Below are 23,435 nucleotides of genomic sequence, written 5' to 3'. Positions count from 1 at the left end.
CTGTCTTCTGTGAAGAATAAACTTGCTGTGGACATCACTACGAAGCGTGGACACATTTAATAACCAGCAGTTATAGGAAGCGTTACACATTCAAAAAGTTTATTCTTCTTTCATCAAAGTCACACTTCTGTCACCAACCAACCTGTGAAGCACTGACACAAGAAGGAAGAAAGATAGAAGCTGTATCAAGAAAAGTCAGGAAGTACATAGTCAGTCTTGTGAAGTGGCCTCATTGGTTTTACTACGGTACCTTCTTCCTCACATTAATGGCTATTTTTGTCGGCATCTTCCTCATCCTCACTGGTCTCACAGGTCAGTCACAGCTTACTTCATTGTGTGTTTACAGGTTTATTGTCTTATTATTTAGCTGGGTCTCATATTATCAATATAGGAAAATGCATTACAATGTTCTGTAGCTGTCTGAGCAGTGTACAGTATTTACAGCATCATGTCAATACAAATTTGTGTGGAGAGAATGAAATGTTTCTGTTTACAGTGATGTATATGTGTTGCAGGTATTCACAGTATAAGAACAGTCAGTAAGGTAACGGTGGAAGAAGGAGGTTCCATCTCTATCCCGTGTTTCTACGAGTCAGAGTACAGAGACCATGTGAAATATCTGTGTAAAGGATGTACCTGGGACGACTGCACATATGAAATTAAAACAAATTGGAAAAAATCAACAAAGTATTCAGTCTCTGAGAACAAAAACCAAGGAGTTGTTACCTGGACTATTAATGACCTGACAGAGGAGGACACAGACTGTTACTGGTGTGCCATGGAGATAAGGCAGAGACTTGATGATGGAAAACGTTTTAATGTTCTTGTCACTGGAAAAGGTAAGAGTTTTGAATTTACTACAGTACATACGGGATCCAGTGTTGAAAAATGTGGAGGGAGAATTCTTATTTGTTAAAGAGCACAATTATAGTTTTTAATTTAAAAAAAAAAAAAAAAGAAAAGAAAAGAAACAGTTGAAACATCATCTGTGAATACATGTGTTTATCAAACTTTTTTTTCTTTAAGGCGATGCCACGCTCTATGTGGATTCTCAAGAGGTGACAGCGTTTATTGGAGACCAAATAACCATCGACTGTCACTATAGAGGATCTAAACAAATAAAGTGGTGCAGGACTGGTGGTGAAGGACCTACATCCTGTGTCAAAAACTCTGGGTGGATAGATGAGACACAGGTGACTGTTAATAGAAATACCCCTGGTGTTATTACTGTGACTATGAGTGAACTGAGGGAGAGGAGCAGTGGTCGGTATTGGTGCACTGATGAAGACCTGCAGATGCCGGTGCATGTAACCATTAAAGAGAGACCTACCACCAGTAAGTACTTCACATAATAGTAAATCCTAAATATATACGTTATATGACATTGAATGTTTTGTGTACTGCAATTTGATTTAATATGGATTCACAATGTTATATTACTCTGTTCATCACTTTGTTGAAAATAAGCAACAACAACCAGACAGTCAATGACCATATCATCCACGTCCAAACCTGTCAATCACACATATGTGAGTCAAGAACCGACCACAGAACAAACTGGAACACACAGGTTAGTAAGATTCAAACCTGTATGTTTTATAGATTCATTCATATGATAAATAAAACTGCTTTGTTATTTATAGATAGATAGAATTAGGACCACTGATGTATTAATGATTAGAAAAATAACGGAATGTCAGTGTGGTACTGATTAAACATGTCATGTGTGTGTTTTTCTATCATTTGTGCAGTAGCTCATCCAATCATCTGCTGAGTTTCATCATTCCTTCCTATTTACTGATTCTAATGGTGGATGCATTCATCTGGTTCATGTTGAAAAGACGCAGTAAGTCTGTCCAGAACTGTACATGAATCCAGTTCATCCTATTTAGACAAAATGTACAGAGTCACTGTGCTGTGATTCAGTCACAATTTTCCACTGTTTTATTTTTAGAGTCACCAGCCACAGCTGAGGTAAGGTGGATTTATATTAGTGTTGTCATTTTATTTCCAATATAAAGATCTGTGTTATCTGTTTTTCATTATTTAGTTCAGCTTCCTTAGATTGCAAATATTTCCAAGTTTTACATTTGTTTTATGTTTTTGGACTTCAGAAGGTGAACAGAGGAACTGATTAACATGATGGTGAATATTCTGTCTCATATTTGGTTTGTTTTATCAGGATGAACAGACAGTAACGTACAGTACTGTGACGCATGTGAGAAAAACCACAGCCCAGGTAAACTGTATATAAATACAATTATGGAGAAAAACTGAGCTTAATATAAACATACTTTTGTTGTATACTTCAGCTGAACTGCTTCATTATCATTTGTCTCTCATTTCTGACCATGTCTATTATCATAACCATTTTATCTTATAACACTGGTCTACAATTTTTTTAAGTGATCTGCCTCAGAGATTAAATGTGCTAAATGATATGTATTTTAATAAGATTAATTGGAAAACAAATGACAAAAGTGCTGGTTTACTGATGTTTTCAAGGTATATGAAAGTGTTATTATTGGTTTATGTACATTTATACAATAGATTTATCAATCTTCCACTAGATAGAACCTGTAAAGTGAATGTATTGTCATTGTCATGTATTGTCAACTCTGAGACAAATATTCCCTTTGAGTAAAACCCATTCTCTCATAAATTCTCAAATTTCACATTTTGACCCAAGACTATATCTTTGAAACTTCAGCCAACCAGCATTTGTGACTTGATTTTTCTTTTTCAGTGACTCACATGTGGTAAAATGCCACTACTTTTATTCTGGAAGCATTTTAACAGTGTAATTAATCTGAGGAATATACTGTAAACTGTTTCATTTACTTCTCTACTACAGTCTGAAGAGAAGGTCATCTAATGTAATATTATATATTATGAACAGGACCTTCAACCCATGTAATATCCTTAAAAATATGAATTTGACTATTTAACATACACAGGAAATGCAACCTCTGTTTCTTGTTATATTACAGTGTTAATATGTACATGTAATCTAACACATATTAAAACATCACATTTCCTTTTCTGTTTCCTTCCACAGCAGATACATTCTGAAGATGAAGAAGACGTCATGTACAGCACTGTGTTTTACATTGCACAACAAAATACACACCAGGTAAATATGACCCTGATCTCAGTCACACTGTTTCTCATTCACAGTTTCAAAATTATATATAGTTTCCAAGCTTTTTGTATTCTGTCGTCTTTACAGCTTTTAATTTTGCTTCTGTTTTCAGGTTGAAGACAAAGATGAGAATGTGACCTACAGCACAGTGGTTCATCGCTAGTGAAATTATGAAATAACTTTCTGACTTCCTGTCTACTTCTTAATACCTTTATCAGTCATTTGCTGTTGTCCATCAAACTGTAGCCTACTGCTCTCCAAATGTACCTATGAGGATATTTCAGTATGTGTTTTCACAATCTATGATCTGTATTTGTTAATAAACATGAATAAAGTATTCTTTCTTTTTCCTCTTGTAAAATTTTTAACCTTCAGTTTTCAACTCAGACAAACCTTTTAACAAATTCATCCACAAACATTATATGAAGTGCTCCCTCTCATGGCAGAGTTAGGGAACAACATTTAGAGAAATACAGGCAACCCAGAAAGACCCAAACATCTACTGTAGACCAAAACCATCTACTGATCTAAACTGTTTAATACGTGTTAATCCATTAATCCTATCAATACATGTAAATAATTGGTGTAAAATGCAGTTATTCATCTTTTCATGGTCATCAGATATGACTCATTTGGACGTTCAGAGACTCTGTAGTGAACGTGGAAACCCCATCATCTTCTACAACACTGATTCACCAGTAAAACCCATGGAGTTGGATCAATGACAGTGATTGGACACACTGGATTTATGTTCAGTTAATGATGTATATTTCTGAAAAAGTCACTTTTTCTTCAGTTTTCTCTGTTTTTGATTTAATAATCCTTACCTTTCATCTGAGCTTTTATGAGCATCTACATGATCAGTAATTTAAATACAGGAAAATGCCAGTTTTTCACAAAAAATGCAAAACAGAAAATAATATTACACTAAACAGTGATAAATTTTCTTTTTCCACCAGGCTATAAGAATGCTGAACTCCCTCCGTGCTCTACCCCCCCTCACACACTCTCACTTAGGACTCTAACACCTTCCCCCCAAACCATCGCCACTTTAGTGCAAGTGATGCACATATGCACCTTGTTTGTTCTTTGTTACTCCTCCATTGCACTCTTTTATATTTACCTTCACACTCTTCTATGTTATTTGCACTTTTCCGTGTTATTTGCACTTTATGTTTACTGCACTGTGGGGCCTTAGAGTCCAGTAATTTCAGCTCTCTCTGTATTCAATGTACATGGCAGAACTGACAATAAAGATGACTTTGACTTTGACTTTGAAATCTTTTCAGAAAGGTTAAAGAGAAAACAAATCTTTTTGGAACTGTCACAGAAGCAGCACTGGGTCTTTATGGATTAAATCAATAATAAAAGTAGAGTGGGAAGGGATCAGTTGCAGCTAAAAATACAAAGCATACTCATTCCCAATGTGTACAAATATGGATGCATTTGGAAGTGTTACACATTCAAAAAGTTTATTCTTCTTTCATCAAAGTCACACTTCTTTCATCAACCAACCCGTGAAGCACTGACACAAGAAGGAAGAAAGATAGAAGCTGTATCGAGAAAAGTCAGGAAGTACATAATCAGTCTTGTGAAGCAGCTTCATTGGTTTTACTACTGTACTTTCTTCCTCACATTAATGGCTATGTTTGTCAGCATCTTCCTCATCCTCACTGGTCTCACAGGTCAGTCACAGGTTACTTCATATTTGTGTGTTTACAGGTTTATTGTCTTATTATTTAGCTGGGTCTCATATTATCATAGCACATGTAGGAAAATGCATTACAATGTTCTGTAGCTGTCTGAGCAGTGCACAGTATTTACAGCATCATGTCAACACAAATTTGTGTGGAGAGAATAAAATGTTTCTGTTTACAATAATGTATATGTGTTGCAGGTATTCACAGTATAAGTACAGTCAGTTATGTAACGGTGGAAAAAGGAGGTTCCATCTCTATCCCATGTTTCTACGAGTCAAAGTACACAGACAATGTGAAATATCTGTGTAAAGGATGTAAGTGGAGTGGCTGCACATATGAAGTTAAAACAAATCAGTACAATTCAACAAAGTATTGGGTCTCTGACGACCAAAACCAAGGAGTTGTTACCTGGACTATTAATGACCTGAACGAGGGGGACAAAGGTTGTTACTGGTGTGTCATGGAGATGAACCAGGGACCTGATGATGGAAATTGTTTTATTGTTTTTGTCACTGGAAAAGGTCAGAGCTTTGAATTTACTACAGTACATATGGGATCCAGTGTGGAACAATGTGGAGGGATAATTCTTGTTTGCTAAAGAGCACAGTTACAATATTTGATTTAAAAAAAGAAAGTTTGAAACATCATCTGTGAATACACATGTTTATCAAACTTGTTTTCTTTAAGGTGGTGCCTTGCTCTATGTGGATTCTCAGAAGGTGACAGGGTTTATTGGAGACCAAATAACCATCGACTGTCACTATAGAAGATCTAAACAAATAAAGTGGTGCAGGACTGGTGGTGAAGGACCCACATCCTGTGTAACAAACTCTGGGTGGATAAAAGAGACAAAGGTGACTATTAACAGAAATACCCCTGGTGTTATTACTGTGACTATGAGTGAACTGAGGGAGAGGAGCAGTGGTTGGTATTGGTGCACTGATGAAGACCTGCAGATGCCGGTGCATGTAACCATTAAAGAGAGACCTACCACCAGTAAGTACTTCACATAATAGTAAATCATAAATATATACGTTATATGACATTAAATGTTCTGTGTACCGTAATTTGATTTAATATGGATTCATAATGTTATATTACTTTGTTAATCACTGTTGTTGAAAATAAGCAGCAATTGCAACGACAACAACAACAACAACAACCAGACAGTCAATGACCATATCATCCTCTACCAAACCTGTCAATCACACATATGTGAGTCAAGAACCGACCACAGAACAAACTGGAACACACAGGTTAGTAAGATTTAAACCTGTGTTTTATAGATTCAATCATATGATAAATAAAACTGCTTTGTTATTTATAGATAGAAATAAAACCACTGATGTATTAATGATTAGAAAAATAACTGAATGTCAGTGTGGTACTGATTAAACATGTCGTGTGTGTTTTTCTATCATTTGTGCAGCAGCTCATCCAATCATCTGCTGAGTTTCATCATTCCTTTGTGTTTGCTGCTGCTGATTGTAACGGTGGCCGTACTCACCTGGTTCATGTTGAAAAGACGCAGTAAGTCTGTCCAGAACTGTACATGAATCCAGTTCATCCTATTTAGACTAAATGTACAGAGTCACTGTGCTGTGATTCAGTCACAATTTTCCACTGTTTCATTTTTAGAATCCCCAGCCACAGCTGAGGTAAGATGGTTTTCATTTTATTTCAACATTTCCAAGTTTTATATTGGTTTTGTGTTTTTGGAATTCATAAGGTAAACAGAGGAAAAGATGAATGATGGTGAATATTCTGTGTCATATTTGGTTTGTTTTATCAGGATGAACAGACAGTAACATACAGTACTGTGGCACATGTGAGAAAAACCACAGCCCAGGTAAATAAATTAATTAATCAAAATTACAACGAAAAACTGAGTAACACTGTTTCTACACCACATATCTATAGAAACATACTGTGTGTACTAGAACTACTTTGTCTTCATCTTTGTTTCTCACCTCTTACCATGTTTGTCACACAAAGATAGAAGTGTTAGGTGTGAACTTTGTGACACAGCTTGTTTTCCATTATGAGGATGTTATAAACACTTTATTTACTTCCATATAGTGTGAAGAGGATGTAACATACTGCAATGTTACAAACAGAAAATCAACTTCAGGCCAGGTATGTGTTCAAATACATTTTAAGTTTGTAACAAAGTACAAGAAAACACTAAATCTGGTTCTTTCTATACCTCAGTGTTTATATCTACACAGGAAATTTATAAAGTTTACTCAAATGAAAAAAAGTTTATGCTGCATCAGTTAACGCTTGGTCCCTCTTTAAAAAGAGTAAAAGTTTTTCTTTGGGTAGAGTTCTCCAAACTCAATATAGAGCCAAATTTACTCTTTTTGAGGAAAATACTTTTGACTCTGGAAAAAATGCTCAGTAATTTTTCCTGTGAACATCTGCATCAGATCTATTAAAAACATTACTCTTTGCTTTGTGTATTTACTTGCTTCTCTTTCCAGGTTGAAGCGATAGATGTCAGGGTGACCTACAGTACACTGGCTCTGCAGCGATGACTTTCAAGTTTCCTGTCAAATATTTTAACCTTTTATCAGGCAAGTGACTGTTCTGATCATTTCCACTCACATTACAAGACAGCAACAGTTCCAGTGAGGACAGCCAGTCAACAGTCTCAGGTCCAATGTGGTCTACAGGGTCTGTAAGGTCCACCTCTGCATGAACAGTGAGTGTACCTGCTTTGTTAGGTACCATGAAGTAATGGTACTAATGTAAGGAATGATGTTCAAAGGGATGATATGTGTCTGGATCAGCACTTATGTTGTTCTAATGTTCTAAAACACATGTTCCTTTCACATAACATGTGTTTTTCTTGTATATTTTTTATATATACTTCCTGGATTTTTTTTTTTTTTTGCCACTTATGGGCAAGGAACCAAATACAGTAACTTCATTGACCTTGATTTTCTACATGACAATAAAAAATTGTGAAAAATTTCACAAAAGTAATAAAGTTGTATTATGTCTTCAAATAACACATTAAGGTTGACATTTTGAATTTCAGAGTATTTCTATGAGTGCCCTATAAAAATGTAATATACTTATCCATCATTTGTTGTTACGCATTAAACTGTACATATGGGGGGAAAAAAAGTTTAGACGACTGTGCTGCAATATACTTAGAGTATGTGTATGTGGTTTACAGTCTATTCTTTGTATTTGTCAGTAAACGTCTATACAGCAGACTTTCTTTCCATGTTTTATCATATTTAACCCATCTTTCCCCTCATAGAGGCCACTGAATAATCCCATCCTGGCATGCAATGATATCACCAAATATGATCTTTTGCAGTTGACTTCAAGAATAATATTTAAAGCAACAAAGTTAAAGTCATAAAATTATAACGGTACTGGAAGAAATATTTGAATAAAAATGCAAAACAAAAAAATTATACATAAATATGGATGCATTTGTTAGTGGAAGTGCATCCTGGCCTCTTGTTCATCCAGAAGATATCAGAAAGTTGCACATGAATGAATAGAAAAATTATGAAGAAGAAAATTGATCTCATTGAATTTGTCATACTCTTATTTAAAATCGTGATGCTTCATTTCAGCATTTTTCCCAATCTTCACCAGACTCACAGGTCAACTATAGGGGTCGTTTTATAACTGTGTTTGTTAATGTTTCCATTTTGTGTCTATGGGTTTCATAAAGATACAACAAACCAACCGAGTAGTTCAGGAAAGTTTCACATTTCTGGCAAGTAAGTAAGTAAGTAAATTTTATTTATGGAGCACTTTTCACAGTCACAAAGTGCTTTATCAATTCAGATCAGAATCAAATCAAGTTTACAGAGACCCAACAGAATCCTCCAGGAGCAATAGAGATATAGAGAGACTGGGGGAGGGGGGGTGGGGGGGGGACGACACACATGGAGTACTTTATGATGAATACATAAAGTGTAATGAGTTTGTGGTGGCCCTGGGTCAGGTGGGAAAGTAAAAAGCCTTTTTGAACAGGAGGGTTTTGAGGTGTTTTTTTAAAGCTCTCTACAGAGTCCATGGACCGTAGGTGTAGAGGCAGGTCATTCCATAGACGTGGTGCCACAGCTTTAAAAGACCTGTCACCATGTGTGCTAAAACAGGTGCGTGGAACCATCAGCAGGTGCTGTCCTGAAGACGTCAGGACAGGCTGTAGGGCTGGATCAGGGAAGCAATGTATGCAGGGGCCTGGCCATGTAGAGCCCAGAAAGTTAGCACCAGAATTTTGACATGAAAACGATATAGAACAGGGAAACAGTGGAGAGATTTAAGAATGGGAGTGACGTGGGTTCTCCTGTTTGTGCAGGTCAGAAGCCTTGCAGCAGAGTTCTGGACAAAGAATAAGACAACAAAAGACAAAGAATATTCCCGGTAATAATAATAATAATAATAAGTAAATAAGTAATAATAATGACAATGTAATGGCGATGACATTTATTGAACAAACTGATAGGAACTCCAGTGTTAGAATGTGTTTTCAGCTGACCACAGGTAAGACCCGTTGAAACGTTTTAGTCTGGAATAAAAAAAATAAAATAAAATAGGGCTTTAAACCATAAAGACCCAAACAGCCACCAGTGACTGATCCTAAATGATTAATATCTGTTAATCCATTAATCATGACAATCCATATGAATACAGTTTTTTGTCTTTTCATGGTCGTCAGATTTCACTCATTTGGACATTCAGAGGCTCCTTGGTTACCATGGAAACAACACCAACTTCTACAACATTGATTCACCAGTAAAATCCATGGAGTTTGATCAATGACAGTGGATGGAGACACTTTGTTTATGTTCAGTTAATCATATATTTTACTAAAAAAGTCACTTTTTCTTCAGTTTTCTGTTTTTGAAATAATAACCCATAACTTTAATCTGAGCTTTAATGAACCTCTACATGATCAGTGAATTCAATATAGGAAAATAACTCATTTTAAATGCAAAATACAAAGGGTAATATTATAATAAATGGTAATAAATCACCTAAGAAAAATTAAACAGAAAAAAAAAATCATTTGGGAACAGACACAAAAGTAACACTGGGGTTTTATGGGTTAATGTTCTTTATTCTGGATGTTGATTGTTCCTTGTTAAAATACTCCTGTACCAGTGGGAGATCACAGCATTTAATGGGACTAATACAGCCATCAAATGTCACTACAGTGTCTCTGACAGAAAGGCTTGGTAGGTCATGTGTGACAAAGTCTGGATCAATAGTCAGGACAAAGGTGACCATTGATGTAACTGATGTGGACTGAGGGAGGAGAGAAGCAGCTGGTACTGGTGTGAGACAGGAAACCTACAGATACCAGTTAAAAACCAGATTACTGCCTATAAATACAGTTGATTATAGAATTATCTATACTTTTAGTTTTGCTGCAGTATTATTTAAAAAGCAAGTTTATGTAAAATAAAATAGATAAAATAAAATAATAAAATAAAATAAAATAGAAGATGAAGAAGAAGACTTTGTTATACTTTTTATATGAAGTCACACAAAGTATACACAAAGCAGTTCATGTAAGAATTTCAAGGAAAAAATGAATAAATGTGTATGTAAACAGTTTTCACTTCTTTGCTTCTTCAAAGTCTCTTCAATACAGACCAGTTGTTCTGTCTGTTGCAACAACAAAATCTGTCTGCAGAACACTGTGATAACACAGATATGCCCTAAATTATGTAATGAATATGACATTCTCACTTTAAACTTTTACTGAAAAGTCAAATACCTACTATTTTAACAGCAGTAAATATGTTTAACTAATCCAGTTTTAGGAAATTGTGTTGTTTTACCCACACCTCTGTCTTTTCTCTGTTCATTCACCACCATTTAAAGCTGAAGAAAAACAGAAACTATTGTATGGGGCCATTATTGTAGCAATATTATTTGCAAATGCGTGTGGAGAGTTGAGTGTCCGTATTTCAATCTGTCTGTGCGCAGTCGGATTTGCAAATGTGTAAATGAATCTGTAAATGCGTGATGAGATTTGTGTGTCTGTACAACAATCTGCAAATGTGTAAAAAAAAAAAAAAAAAAAAAAAAAAAAAAAACTTGTGTGTGTGTAATCAGATTTGAAAAGTCAAAGTATTTTCACTACAAGACCCAGAAATACAGACAAATCATTGGTTACAAGTCAAGCGGCTTCTCGATTGGCTCTCTTTACACACGTGAATTCCGCTACACTTCTGCCGTGACAGATCCACAAATGCGTAGCGGGATTTGTCTGTAAAACCAGGGTTTGTGTGCCTGGGCTCAGGCTGCCCTGGGCTCAGGCTGCCTCATTCCGGCTGCGCTCGGCTTTGTTCGCTCTTTTCATTGGTAGTAATACAGCCTACATACCACCAGTCGGCGGTATTTTAAGGGTACATGACATTACTGGGCTTAGTGGTGGTTGTACCCATAGACATACGTGTACCTGCAAAGTTGCGGGCGATGGAATCCCGGCTGTTTGCTGTAAGTATATTTGTTTCTGGGGGTTTTTTCCTGCAGTTTTTTTTTTAATTATTTTTTTATCAGTAATATTGTTGAGCTTTCTAAAAATACAACATTATCGAGATCTGTGAACAAGTTGCGTTTGCTGGGCTAACCGTTCATCGGGTTGCACTAGCTAGCTAACCACGTAAACTCACGTCAGGTACAAGAGCGAACAAAGCCGAACGCAGCTGCTGAGTTTCATCATTCCTTTGTGTTTGCTGCTGCTGATTGTAACGGTGGCCGTACTCACCTGGTTCATGTTGAAAAGACACAGTAAGTCTGTCCAGAACTGTACATGAATCCAGTTCATCCTATTTAGACTAAATGTACAGAGTCACTGTGCTGTGATTCAGTCACAATTTTCCACCGTTTTATTTTTAGAGTCACCAGCCACAGCTGAGGTAAGGTGGATTTATATTAGTGTTGTCATTTTATTTTCAATATAACTATCTGTGTTATCTGTTTTTCATTATTTAGTTCAGCTTCATTAGATTGCGAATATTTCCAAGTTTTACATTTGTTTTATGTTTTTGGACTTCAGAAGGTGAACAGAGGAACTGATTAACATGATGGTGAATATTCTGTCTCATATTTGGTTTGTTTTATCAGGATGAACAGACAGTAACGTACAGTACTGTGACGCATGTGAGAAAAACCACAGCCCAGGTAAACTGTATATAAATACAATTATGGAGAAAAACTGAACGTAACATAAACATACTTTTGTTGTATACTTCAGCTGCACTGCTTCATTATCATTTGTCTCTCATTTCTGACCATGTCTATTATCATAACCATTTTATCTTATAACACTGGTCTACAATTTTTTTTAAATGATCTCCCTCAGAGATTAAATGTGCTAAATGATATGTATTTTAATAAGATTAATTGGAAAACAAATGACAAAAGTGCTGGTTTACTGATGTTTTCAAGGTATATGAAAGTGTTATTATTGGTTTATGTACATTTATACAATAGATTTATCAATCTTCCACTAGATAGAACCTGTAAAGTGAATGTATTATCATGTGCAGGCAGTGTTTTGAAGTAGATCTGATAACTCTGAGACAAATATTCCCTTTGAGTAAAACCCTTTCTCTCATAAATTCTCAAATTTCACATTTTGACCCAAGACTATATCTTTGAAACTTCAGCCAACCAGCATTTGTGACTTGATTTTTCTTTTTCAGTGACTCACATGTAGTAAAATGTCACTACTTTTATTCTGGAAGCATTTTACTTTTAGAACAGTGTAATTAATCTGAGGAATATACTGGAAACTGTTTCATTTACTTCTCTACTACAGTCTGAAGAGAAAGTCATATAATATAACATATATTATAAACAGGACATTCAACCCGTGTAATATCCTTAAAAATATGAACACTGAATATATCACACTGTTTCTCATTCACAGTTTCAAAATTATATATATTTTCCAAGCTTTTTGTATTCTTTGTCTTCTTTACAGCTTTTAATTTTGCCTCTGTTTTCAGGTTGAAGATGAGAATGTGACCTGCAGCACAGTGGTTCATCGCTAGTGAAATTATGAAATAACTTTCTGACTTCCTGTCTACTTGTTAATACCTTTATCAGTCATTTGCTGTTGTCCATCAAACTGTAGCCTACTGCTCTCCATATGTACCTATGAGGATATTTCAGTATGTGTTTTCACAATCTATGATCTGTATTTGTTAATAAACATGAATAAAGTATTCTGTCTTTTTCCTCTTGTAAAATTTTTAACCTTCAGTTTTCAACTCAGACAAACCTTTTAACAAATTCATCCTCAGACATACATTATATAAAGTGCTCCCTCTCATGGCAGAGTTAGGGAACAACATTTAGAGAAATACACGTAACCCAGATAGACCCAAACATCTACTGTAGACCAAAACCATCTACTGATCCAAACTGTTTAATACCTGTTGATCCATTAATCCTATCAATACATGTAAATAATTGGTGTAAAATGCAGTTATTCATCTTTTCATGGTCATCAGATATGACTCATTTGGACGTTCAGAGACTCTGTAGTGAACGTGGAAACCCCATCATCTTCTACAACATTGATTCACCAGTAAAACCCATGGAGTTGGATCAATGACAGTGATTGGACACACTGGATTTATGTTCAGTTGATGTATTTTTCTGAAAAAGTTACTTTTCCTTCAGTTTTCTCTGTTTTTGATTTAATAATCCTTACCTTTCATCTGCGCTTTTATGAGCATCTACATGATCAGTAATTTAAATACAGGAAAATGCCAGTTTTTCACAAAAAATGCAAAACAGAAAATAATATTACACTAAATAGTGATAAATTTTCTTTTTCCACCAGGCTATAAGAATGCTGAACTCCCTCCGTGCTCTACCCCCCTCACACACTCACACTTAGGACTCTAACACCTTCCCCCCAGACCATCACCACTTTAGTGCAAGTGATGCACATATGCACCTTGTTTGTTCTTTGTTACTCCTCCATTGCACTCTTTTATATTTACCTTCACACTCTTCTATGTTATTTGCACTTTTCCGTGTTATTTGCACTTTATGTTTACTGCACTGTGGGGCCTTAGAGTCCAGTAATTTCAGCTCTCTCTGTATTCAATGTACATGGCAGAACTGACAATAAAGATGACTTTGACTTTGACTTTGAAATCTTTTCAGAAAGGTTAAAGAGAAAACAAATCTTTTTGGAACTGTCACAGAAGCAGCACTGGGTCTTCATGGGTTAAATCATTAATAAAAGTAGAGTGAGAAGGGATCAGTTGCAGCTAAAAATACAAAGCAAACTCATTCCAAATGTGTACAAATATGGATGCATTTGGAAGTGTTACACATTCAAAAAGTTTATTCTTCTTTCATCAAAGTTACACTTCTTTCACCAACCAACCCGTGAAGCACTGACGCAAGAAGGAAGAAAGATAGAAGCTGTATCGAGAAAAATCAGGAAGTACATAATCAGTCTTGTGAAGCGGCCTCATTGGTTTTACTACTGTACTTTCTTCCTCACATTAATGGTTATTTTTGTCGGCATCTTCCTCATCCTCCCTGGTCTCACAGGTCAGTCACAGGTTACTTCATATTTGTGTGTTTACAGGTTTATTGTCTTATTATTTAGCTGGGTCTCATATTATCATAGCACATGTAGGAAAATGCATTACAATGTTCTGTAGCTGTCTGAGCAGTGCACAGTATTTACAGCATCATGTCAACACAAATTTGTGTGGAGAGAATAAAATGTTTCTGTTTACAGTAATGTATATGTGTTGCAGGTATTCACAGTATAAGTACAGTCAGTAAGGTAACGGTGGAAAAAGGAGGTTCCATCTCTATCCCGTGTTTCTACGAGTCAAAGTACACAGACAATGAGAAATATCTGTGTAAAGGATGTAAGTGGAAAATCTGCTCATATGAAGTTAAAACAAATCAGTACAATTCAACAAAGTATCTGATCTCTGACGACCAAAACCAAGGAGTTGTTACCTGGACTATTAATGACCTGACAGAGGAGGACACAGATTGTTATTGGTGTGTCATGGAGATAAACCAGGGACGTGATGATGGAAATTGTTTTATTGTTTTTGTCACTGGAAAAGGTAAGAGCTTTGAATTTACTACAGTACATATGGGATCCAGTATGGAAAAACATGGAGGGAGAATTCTTGTTTGCTAAAGAGCACAATTACAGTTTTTAATTAAAAAAAAAAAAAGAAACAGTTTGAAACATCATCTGTGAATACACATGTTTATCAAACTTGTTTTCTTTAAGGCGATGCCACGCTCTATGTGGATTCTCAGGAGGTGACAGGGTTTATTGGAGACCAAATAACCATCGACTGTCACTATAGAGGATCTAAACAAATAAAGTGGTGCAGGACTGGTGGTGAAGGACCCACATCCTGTATCAAAGACTCTGGGAAAAAAGATGACACAAAGGTGACTATTAACAGAAATACCCCTGGTGTTATTACTGTGACTATGAGTGAACTGAGGGAGAGGAGCAGTGGTTGGTATTGGTGCACTGATGAAGACCTGCAGATGCCGGTGCATGTAACCATTAAAGAGAGACCTACCACCAGTAAGTACTTCACATAATAGTAAATCATAAATATATACGTTATATGACATTAAATGTTCTGTGTACTGCAATTTGATTTCATATGGATTCATAATGTTATATTACTCTGTTCATCACTTTGTTGAAAATAAGCAACAACAACCAGACAGTCAACGACCATATCATCCACGTCCAAACCTGTCAATCACACATATGTGAGTCAAGAACCAACCACAGAACAAACTAGAACACACTGGTTAGTAAGATTTAAACCTGTATGTTTTATAGATGCATTCATATGATAAATAAAACTGCTTTGTTATTTATAGATAGAATTAGGACCACTGATGTATTAATGATTAGAAAAATAACTGAATGTCAGTGTGGTACTGATTAAACATGTCATGTGTGTGTTTTTCTATCATTTGTGCAGCAGCTCATCCAATCATCTGCTGAGTTTCATCATTCCTTCCTGTTTACTGATTCTAACGTTGAATGCATCCATCTGGTTCATGTTGAAAAGACGCAGTAAGTCTGTCCAGAACTGTACATGAGTCCAGTTCATCCTATTTAGACTAAATGTACAGAGTCACTGTGCTGTGATTCAGTCACAATTTTCCACTATTTTATTTTTAGAGTCACCAGCCACAGCTGAGGTAAGGTGGATTTATATTAGTGTTGTCATTTTATTTCCAATATAAACATCTGTGTTGTCTGTTTTTCCATTATTTAGTTCAGTTTCATTAGATTGCAAATATTTCCAAGTTTTACGTTTGTTTTATGTTTTTGGACTTCAGAAGGTGAACAGAGGAACTGATTAACATGATGGTGAATATTCTGTCTCATATTTGGTTTGTTTTATCAGGATGAACAGACAGTAACGTACAGTACTGTGACGCATGTGAGAAAAACCACAGCCCAGGTAAACTGTATATAAATACAATTATGGAGAAAAACTGAACGTAACATAAACATACTTTTGTTGTATACTTCAGCTGCACTGCTTCATTATCATTTGTCTCTCATTTCTGACCATGTCTATTATCATAACCATTTTATCTTATAACACTTGTCTACAATTTTTTTAAAATGATCTGCCTCAGAGATTAAATGTGCTAAATGATATGTATTTTAATAAGATTAATTGGAAAACAAATGACAAAAGTGCTGGTTTACTGATGTTTTCAAGGTATATGAAAGTGTTATTATTGGTTTATGTACATTTATACAATAGATTTATCAATCTCCCACTAGAAAGAACCTGTAAAGTGAATGTATTGTCATGTGCAGGCAGTGTTTTGAAGTAGATCTGATAACTCTGAGACAAATATTCCCTTTGAGTAAAACCCATTCTCTCATAAATTCTCAAATTTCACATTTTGACCCAAGACTGTATCTTGGAAACTTCAGCCAACCAGCATTTGTGACTTGATTTTTCTTTTTCAGTGACTCACATGTAGTAAAATGTCATTACTTTTATTCTGGAAGCATTTTACTTGTAGAACAGTGTAATTAATCTGAGGAATTTACTGGAAACCTTTCCATTTACTTCTCTACTACAGTCTGAAGAGAAAGTCATATAATATAACATCATATATTATAAACAGGACCTTCAACCTATGTAATATCCTTAAAAATATGAATTTGACTATTTAACATACACAGGAAATGCAACCTCTGTTTCTTGTTATATTACAGCGTTAATAGGTACATCTAAATCTAATCTAAAACGTATTAAAACATCAAATTTCCATTTCTGTTTCCTTCCACAGCAGATACATACTGAAGATGAAGCAGACGTCATGTACAGCACTGTGTTTTACATTGCACAACAAAATACACACCAGGTAAATATGACCCTGATCTCAGTCACACTGTTTCTCATTCACAGTTTCATAATTATATATATTTTCCAGTCTTTTTGTATTCTTTGTCTTCTTTACAGCTTTTAATGTTTCCTCTGTTTTCAGGTTGAAGACAAAGATGAGAATGTGACCTACAGCACAGTGGTTCATCGCTAGTGAAATTATGAAATAACTTTCTGACTTCCTGTCTACTTGTTAATACCTTTATCAGTCATTTGCTGTTGTCCATCAAACCGTAGCCTACTGCTCTCCAAATGTACCTATGAGGATATTTCAGTATGTGTTTTCACAATCTATGATCTGTATTTGTTAATAAACATGAATAAAGTATTCTGTCTTTTTCCTCTTGTATAATTTTTAACCTTCAGTTTTCAACTCAGACAAACCTTTTAACAAATTCATCCTCAGACAGACATTATATGAAGTGCTCCCTCTCATGGCAGAGTTAGGGAACAACATTTAGAGAAATGCACTTAACCCAGAAAGACCCAAACACCTACTGTCGACCAAAACCATCTACTGATCTAAACTGTTTAACACCTGTTGATCCGCTAGTCCTATCAATACATGTAAATAATTGGTGTAAAATGCAGTTATTCATCTTTTCATGGTCATCAGATATGACCCATTTGGACGTTCAGAGGCTCTGTAGTGAACGTGGAAACACCATCATCTTCTACAACATTGATTCACCAGTAAAACCCATGGAGTTGGATCAATGACAGTGAATGTACACACTGGGTTTATATTCAGTTAATGATGTATTTTGCTTTCAAAGTCACTTTTTCTTCAGTTTTCTCTGTTTTTGATATAATAACCTTTAACTTTAATCTGAGCTTTTATGAACATCTACATGATCAGTAATTTAAATATAAGAAAATGCCAGTTTTTAACAAAAAAATGCAAAACAGAAAATAATATTACACTAAACAGTGATAATTCAATTCAGAAGGGTTAAAGAGAAAACTAATTTTTTGGAACTGTCACAGAAGCAGCACTGGGTCTTTATGGATTAAATCAATAATAAAAGTAGAGTGGGAAGGGATCAGTTGCAGCTAAAAATACAAAGCAAACTCATTCCAAATGTGTACAAATATGGATGCATTTGGAAGTGTTACACATTCAGAAAGTTTATTCTTTTTTCATCAAAGTCACACTTCTTTCACCAACCAACCCGTGAAGCACTGACACAAGAAGGAAGAAAGATAGAAGTTGTATCGAGAAAAATCAGGAAGTACATAATCAGTCTTGTGAAGCGGCCTCATTGGTTTTACTACTGTACTTTCTTCCTCACATTAATGGCTATTTTTGTCGGCATCTTCCTCATCCTCCCTGGTCTCACAGGTCAGTCACAGGTTACTTCATATTTGTGTGTTTACAGGTTTATTGTCTTATTATTTAGCTGGGTCTCATATTATCATAGCACATGTAGGAAAATGCATTACAATGTTCTGTAGCTGTCTGAGCAGTGCACAGTATTTACAGCATCATGTCAATACAAATTTGTGTGGAGAGAATGAAATGTTTCTGTTTACAATAATGTATATGTGTTGCAGGTATTCACAGTATAAGTACAGTCAGTAAGGTAATGGTGGAAAAAGGAGGCTCTATCTCTATCCCATGTTTCTACGAGTCAAAGTACACAGACAATGTGAAATATCTGTGTAAAGGATGTAAGTGGAGAATCTGCTCGTATGAAGTTAAAACAAATCAGTACAATTCAACAAAGTATCTGATCTCTGACGACCAAAACCAAGGAGTTGTTACCTGGACTATTAATGACCTGACAGAGGAGGACACAGATTGTTACTGGTGTGTCATGGAGATAAACCAGGGACGTGATGATGGAAATTGTTTTATTGTTTTTGTCACTGGAAAAGGTAAGAGCTTTGAATTTACTACAATACATATGGGATCCAGTATGGAAAAAAATGGGGGGAGAATTCTTGTTTGCTGACGAGCACAATTACAGTTTTTAATTAAAAAAAAAAAAAAAAAAAAAAGAAACAGTTTGAAACATCATCTGTGAATACACATGTTTATCAAACTTGTTTTCTTTAAGGCGATGCCACGCTCTATGTGGATTCTCAGGAGGTGACAGGGTTTATTGGAGACCAAATAACCATCGACTGTCACTATAGAGGATCTAAACAAATAAAGTGGTGCAGGACTGGTGGTGAAGGACCCACATCCTGTATCAAAGACTCTGGGAAAAAAGATGACACAAAGGTGACTATTAACAGAAATACCCCTGGTGTTATTACTGTGACTATGAGTGAACTGAGGGAGAGGAGCAGTGGTTGGTATTGGTGCACTGATGAAGACCTGCAGATGCCGGTGCATGTAACCATTAAAGAGAGACCTACCACCAGTAAGTACTTCACATAATAGTAAATCATAAATATATACAGGATGGGGAAGCAAAATTTACAATGAACATTTAGTTGTTTTTTCTCAGCAGGCACTATGTCAATTGTTTTGAAACCAAACATATATTGATGTCATAATCATACCTAACACTATTATCCATACCTTTTCAGAAACTTTTGCCCATATGAGTAATCAGGAAAGCAAACGTCAAAGAGTGTGTGATTTGCTGAATGCACTCGTCACACCAAAGGAGATTTCAAAAATAGTTGGAGTGTCCATAAAGACTGTTTATAATGTAAAGAAGAGAATGACTATGAGCAAAACTATTACGAGAAAGTCTGGAAGATACTATTAAAGAAGAATGGGAGAAGTTGTCATCCAAATATTTGAGGAACACTTGCGCAAGTTTCAGGAAGCGTGTGAAGGCAGTTATTGAGAAAGAAGGAGGACACACAGAATAAAAACATTTTCTATTATGTACATTTTCTTGTGGTAAATAAATTCTCATGACTTTCAATAAACTAATTGGTCATACACTGTCTTTCAATCCCTGCCTCAAAATATTGTAAATTTTGCTTCCCCACCCTGTTCGTTATATGACATTAAATGTTCTGTGTACTGTAATTTGATTTAATATGGATTCATAATGTTATATTACTTTGTTAATCACTTTGTTGAAAATAAGCAACAATTGCAACAACAACAACAACAACAACAACAACAACAACAAGACAGTCAACGACCATATCATCCACGTCCAAACCTGTCAATCACACATATGTGAGTCAAGAACCGACCACAGAACAAACTGGAACACACAGGTTAGTAAGATTTAAACCTGTGTTTTATAGATTCAATCATATGATAAATAAAACTGCTTTGTTATTTATAGATAGAATTAGGACCACTGATGTATTAATGATTAGAAAAATAACTGAATGTCAGTGTGGTACTGATTAAACATGTCATGTGTGTGTTTTTCTATCATTTGTGCAGCAGCTCATCCAATCATCTGCTGAGTTTCATCATTCCTTTGTGTTTGCTGCTGCTGATTGTAACGGTGGCCGTACTCACCTGGTTCATGTTGAAAAGACGCAGTAAGTCTGTCCAGAACTGTACATGAATCCAGTTCATCCTATTTAGACTAAATGTACAGAGTCATTCCATGTGCATATTTAGCCACAATTCTCCACTGTTTTATTTTTAGAGTCACCAGCCACAGCTGAGGTAAGGTGGTTTTCATTTTATTTCAACATTTCCAAGTTTTACATTTGTTTTGTGTTTTTGGAATTCATCAGGTAAACAGAGGAAAAGATGAATGATGGTGAATATTCTGTGTCATATTTGGTTTGTTTTATCAGGATGAACAGACAGTAACATACAGTACTGTGTCGCATGTGAGAAAAACCACAGCCCAGGTAAATAAATGAATTAATTAAATTACAATGAAAAAACTGAGTAACACTGTTTCTACACCACATATCTATAGAAACATATTGTGTGTACTAGAACTACTTTGTCATCATCTTTGTTTCTCACGTCTTACCATGTTTGTCACACAAAGATAGAAGTGTTAGGTGTGAACTTTGTGACACAGCTTGTTTTCCAATGTGAGGATGTTATAAACACTTTATTTACTTCCATATAGTGTGAAGAGGATGTAACATACTGCAATGTTACAAACAGGAAATCAACTTCAGGCCAGGTATGTGTTCAAATACATTTTAAGTTTGTAACAAAGTACAAGAAAACACTAAATCTGGTTCTTTCTATACCTCAGTGTTTATATCTACACAGGAAATTTGTAAAGTTTACTCAAATGGAAAAAAAGTTTACGCTGCGTCAGTTAACATTTGGTCCCTCTTTAAAAAGAGTAAAAGTTTTTCTTTGGGTAGAGTTCTCCAAACTCAATATAGAGCCAAATTTACTCTTTTTGAGGAAAATACTTTTGACTCTGGAAAAAATGCTCAGTAATTTTTCCTGTGAACATCTGCATCAGATCTATTAAAAACATTACTCTTTGCTTTGTGTATTTACTTGCTTCTCTTTTCAGGTTGAAGCGATAGATGTCAGGGTGACCTACAGTACACTGGCTCTGCAGCGATGACTTTCAAGTTTCCTGTCAAATATTTTAACCTTTTATCAGGCAAGTGACTGTTCTGATCATTTCCACTCACATTACAAGACAGCAACAGTTCCAGTGAGGACAGCCAGTCAACAGTCTCAGGTCCAATGTGGTCTACAGGGTCTGTAAGGTCCACCTCTGCATGAACAGTGAGTGTACCTGCTTTGTTAGGTACCATGAAGTAATGGTACTAATGTAAGGAATGATGTTCAAAGGGATGATATGTGTCTGGATCAGCACTTATGTTGTTCTAATGTTCTAAAACACATGTTCCTTTCACATAACATGTATTTTTCTTGTATATTTTTTATATATACTTCCTGGATTTTTTTTTTTTTTTTTTTTGCCACTTATGGGCAAGGAACCAAATACAGTAACTTCACTGACCTTGATTTTCTACATGACCATAAAAAATTGTGAAAAATTTCACAATAGTCATAAAGTTGTATTATGTCTTCAAATAACACATTAAGGTTGAAATTTTGAATTTCAGAGTATTTCTATGAGTGCCCTATAAAGGGTTAATATACTTATCCATCATTTGTTGTTGCACATTAAACTGTACATATGGGGAAAAAAAAGTTTAGACTACTGTGCTGTACTATACTTAGGGTATGTGTATGTGGTTTACAGTCTATTCTTTGTATTTGTCAGTAAACGTCTATACAGCAGACTTTCTTTCTATGTTTTACTATATTTAACCCATCTTTCCCCTCATAGAGGCCACTGAATAATCCCATCCTGGCATGCAATGATATTACCAAATATGATCTTTTGCAGTTGACTTCAGGAATAACATTTAAAGCAACAAAGTTAAAGTCATAAAATTATAACAGTACTTGAAGAATTATTTGAAGAAAAATGCAAAACAAAACAACAATACATAAATATGGATGTTTATGTTTACGCATTTGGCAGACGCTTTTTTCCAAAGCGACTTACAGGGGAAACCAATTAAATCACTCAATCAATCAAATTTTATTTATATAGCGCCAGATCACAAAGTTATCTCTTGACATTTTATATATCGAGTTGGTCAAAACCAGACTCTAAGTCAATTCTACAGAAACCCAACAGAATCCTCCAGGAGCAAACACTTGTGACTGGTGACAGTGGCGAGGAAAAACTTCCCTTTAACAGGCAGAAACCTCGAGCAGACCCAGACTCCTGGAGGATGGCCGTCTGCCTTGACCAGTTGGGGTTAAAGAGAGAGGGTAGAGAAGGGGAAAAAGAGAGAGCGATAGAGATAGGGACTGGGGGAGAGGGGGAGAAGGGGGGAGTAGGGGGAGACACATGGAGGCGGTTGAGGATAAGTGAGTGGTGATGATGAGGGCAGGGAAGAGGCCGGACCACCGCAGCAGGTCCAGAGATAATCGTGAAAGAATCTGTGGTTGTCCTGGGAAAAACCTTATTAGAATATTTAAAATGGAATGTTTGAAAGTGCTAGGATAGGAGGTGCTCTCGGAAGAGCTGGGTCTTCAGGAGCTTCTTGAAGATAGGCAGGGATGACTCTGTTCTTGTAGCACTTGGTAGAGCGTTCCACCAACGTGGAACGACCCATGAAAAGAGCCTGGATTGTCTTGTACAAGGTCTGGGGACCACCAGACTACGTTCCCCAGACGAGCGGAGTGGTCGTGGGGCGACATAAGCTTTTATTAGTGCACCTAAGTAG

General features: G+C 35.8%; 4 protein-coding genes across 8 annotated transcripts; all 4 read left to right on the top strand.

The window, feature by feature from the left end:
- Window positions 1–739: 739 nt before the first annotated feature.
- Window positions 740–3,447, top strand: LOC115434448 (uncharacterized). The gene is made up of 8 exons (XM_030156405.1): window positions 740–839; window positions 1,027–1,335; window positions 1,468–1,570; window positions 1,752–1,846; window positions 1,955–1,974; window positions 2,183–2,239; window positions 3,059–3,133; window positions 3,255–3,447. Exons 1-8 carry the CDS (start codon window positions 779–781, stop codon window positions 3,303–3,305), a joined length of 771 nt encoding a protein of 256 aa, XP_030012265.1. The 5' UTR covers window positions 740–778; the 3' UTR covers window positions 3,306–3,447.
- A 1,296-nt stretch (window positions 3,448–4,743) lies between these two features.
- LOC115434439 (polymeric immunoglobulin receptor-like) lies at window positions 4,744–7,520 on the top strand. 2 transcript variants are annotated; one of them, XM_030156389.1, is made up of 9 exons: window positions 4,744–4,827; window positions 5,040–5,363; window positions 5,530–5,838; window positions 5,975–6,098; window positions 6,275–6,372; window positions 6,481–6,500; window positions 6,635–6,691; window positions 6,922–6,978; window positions 7,326–7,520. In XM_030156389.1, the coding sequence occupies exons 1-9, from the start codon at window positions 4,782–4,784 to the stop codon at window positions 7,377–7,379; spliced, it is 1,089 nt and encodes a 362-aa protein (XP_030012249.1). In that variant the 5' UTR covers window positions 4,744–4,781; the 3' UTR covers window positions 7,380–7,520. The 2 variants fall into 2 exon arrangements, with proteins under 2 accessions (XP_030012249.1, XP_030012248.1); XM_030156388.1 differs by having other exon boundaries at window positions 6,272–6,372.
- A 6,797-nt stretch (window positions 7,521–14,317) lies between these two features.
- LOC115434442 (polymeric immunoglobulin receptor-like) lies at window positions 14,318–17,590 on the top strand. Of its 2 annotated transcripts, none has more exons than XM_030156397.1 (9): window positions 14,318–14,406; window positions 14,619–14,942; window positions 15,116–15,424; window positions 15,557–15,659; window positions 15,840–15,931; window positions 16,040–16,059; window positions 16,269–16,325; window positions 17,176–17,250; window positions 17,374–17,590. In XM_030156397.1, exons 1-9 carry the CDS (start codon window positions 14,361–14,363, stop codon window positions 17,422–17,424), a joined length of 1,077 nt encoding a protein of 358 aa, XP_030012257.1. In that variant the 5' UTR covers window positions 14,318–14,360; the 3' UTR covers window positions 17,425–17,590. The 2 variants fall into 2 exon arrangements, with proteins under 2 accessions (XP_030012257.1, XP_030012256.1); XM_030156396.1 differs by having other exon boundaries at window positions 15,837–15,931.
- A 968-nt stretch (window positions 17,591–18,558) lies between these two features.
- LOC115434438 (polymeric immunoglobulin receptor-like) lies at window positions 18,559–21,886 on the top strand. Of its 3 annotated transcripts, none has more exons than XM_030156387.1 (9): window positions 18,559–18,612; window positions 18,825–19,148; window positions 19,331–19,639; window positions 20,429–20,459; window positions 20,635–20,735; window positions 20,846–20,865; window positions 21,000–21,056; window positions 21,287–21,343; window positions 21,692–21,886. In XM_030156387.1, the coding sequence occupies exons 1-9, from the start codon at window positions 18,567–18,569 to the stop codon at window positions 21,743–21,745; spliced, it is 999 nt and encodes a 332-aa protein (XP_030012247.1). In that variant the 5' UTR covers window positions 18,559–18,566; the 3' UTR covers window positions 21,746–21,886. The 3 variants fall into 3 exon arrangements, with proteins under 3 accessions (XP_030012247.1, XP_030012246.1, XP_030012245.1); XM_030156386.1 differs by having other exon boundaries at window positions 20,324–20,459; window positions 20,638–20,735; XM_030156385.1 differs by having other exon boundaries at window positions 20,324–20,459.
- The last annotated feature ends 1,549 nt before the right edge of the window (window positions 21,887–23,435 follow it).

This window comes from Sphaeramia orbicularis, chromosome 15 (assembly GCF_902148855.1).
Source record: "Sphaeramia orbicularis chromosome 15, fSphaOr1.1, whole genome shotgun sequence".
In the NCBI taxonomy this organism is placed as follows: domain Eukaryota; kingdom Metazoa; phylum Chordata; class Actinopteri; order Kurtiformes; family Apogonidae; genus Sphaeramia; species Sphaeramia orbicularis.
This window is presented reverse-complemented; position numbering and strand designations above follow the sequence as displayed.

Coding starts and splice junctions, on each gene's coding strand:
- LOC115434438 (XM_030156385.1), top strand. CDS start 18,567: ATGGCTATTTTTGTCGGCATCTTCCTCATCCTCCCTGGTCTCACAG. Junction 20,736..20,845: donor GTTCATGTTGAAAAGACGCA/GTAAGTCTGTCC, acceptor TTTTATTTTTAG/AGTCACCAGCCACAGCTGAG. Junction 20,866..20,999: donor AGTCACCAGCCACAGCTGAG/GTAAGGTGGTTT, acceptor TTGTTTTATCAG/GATGAACAGACAGTAACATA.
- LOC115434439 (XM_030156388.1), top strand. CDS start 4,782: ATGGCTATGTTTGTCAGCATCTTCCTCATCCTCACTGGTCTCACAG. Junction 5,364..5,529: donor TGTTTTTGTCACTGGAAAAG/GTCAGAGCTTTG, acceptor GTTTTCTTTAAG/GTGGTGCCTTGCTCTATGTG. Junction 6,501..6,634: donor AATCCCCAGCCACAGCTGAG/GTAAGATGGTTT, acceptor TTGTTTTATCAG/GATGAACAGACAGTAACATA.
- LOC115434448 (XM_030156405.1), top strand. CDS start 779: ATGGAGATAAGGCAGAGACTTGATGATGGAAAACGTTTTAATGTTCTT. Junction 1,975..2,182: donor AGTCACCAGCCACAGCTGAG/GTAAGGTGGATT, acceptor TTGTTTTATCAG/GATGAACAGACAGTAACGTA. Junction 3,134..3,254: donor CACAACAAAATACACACCAG/GTAAATATGACC, acceptor TTCTGTTTTCAG/GTTGAAGACAAAGATGAGAA.
- LOC115434442 (XM_030156396.1), top strand. CDS start 14,361: ATGGTTATTTTTGTCGGCATCTTCCTCATCCTCCCTGGTCTCACAG. Junction 14,943..15,115: donor TGTTTTTGTCACTGGAAAAG/GTAAGAGCTTTG, acceptor GTTTTCTTTAAG/GCGATGCCACGCTCTATGTG. Junction 15,425..15,556: donor TAAAGAGAGACCTACCACCA/GTAAGTACTTCA, acceptor GTTGAAAATAAG/CAACAACAACCAGACAGTCA.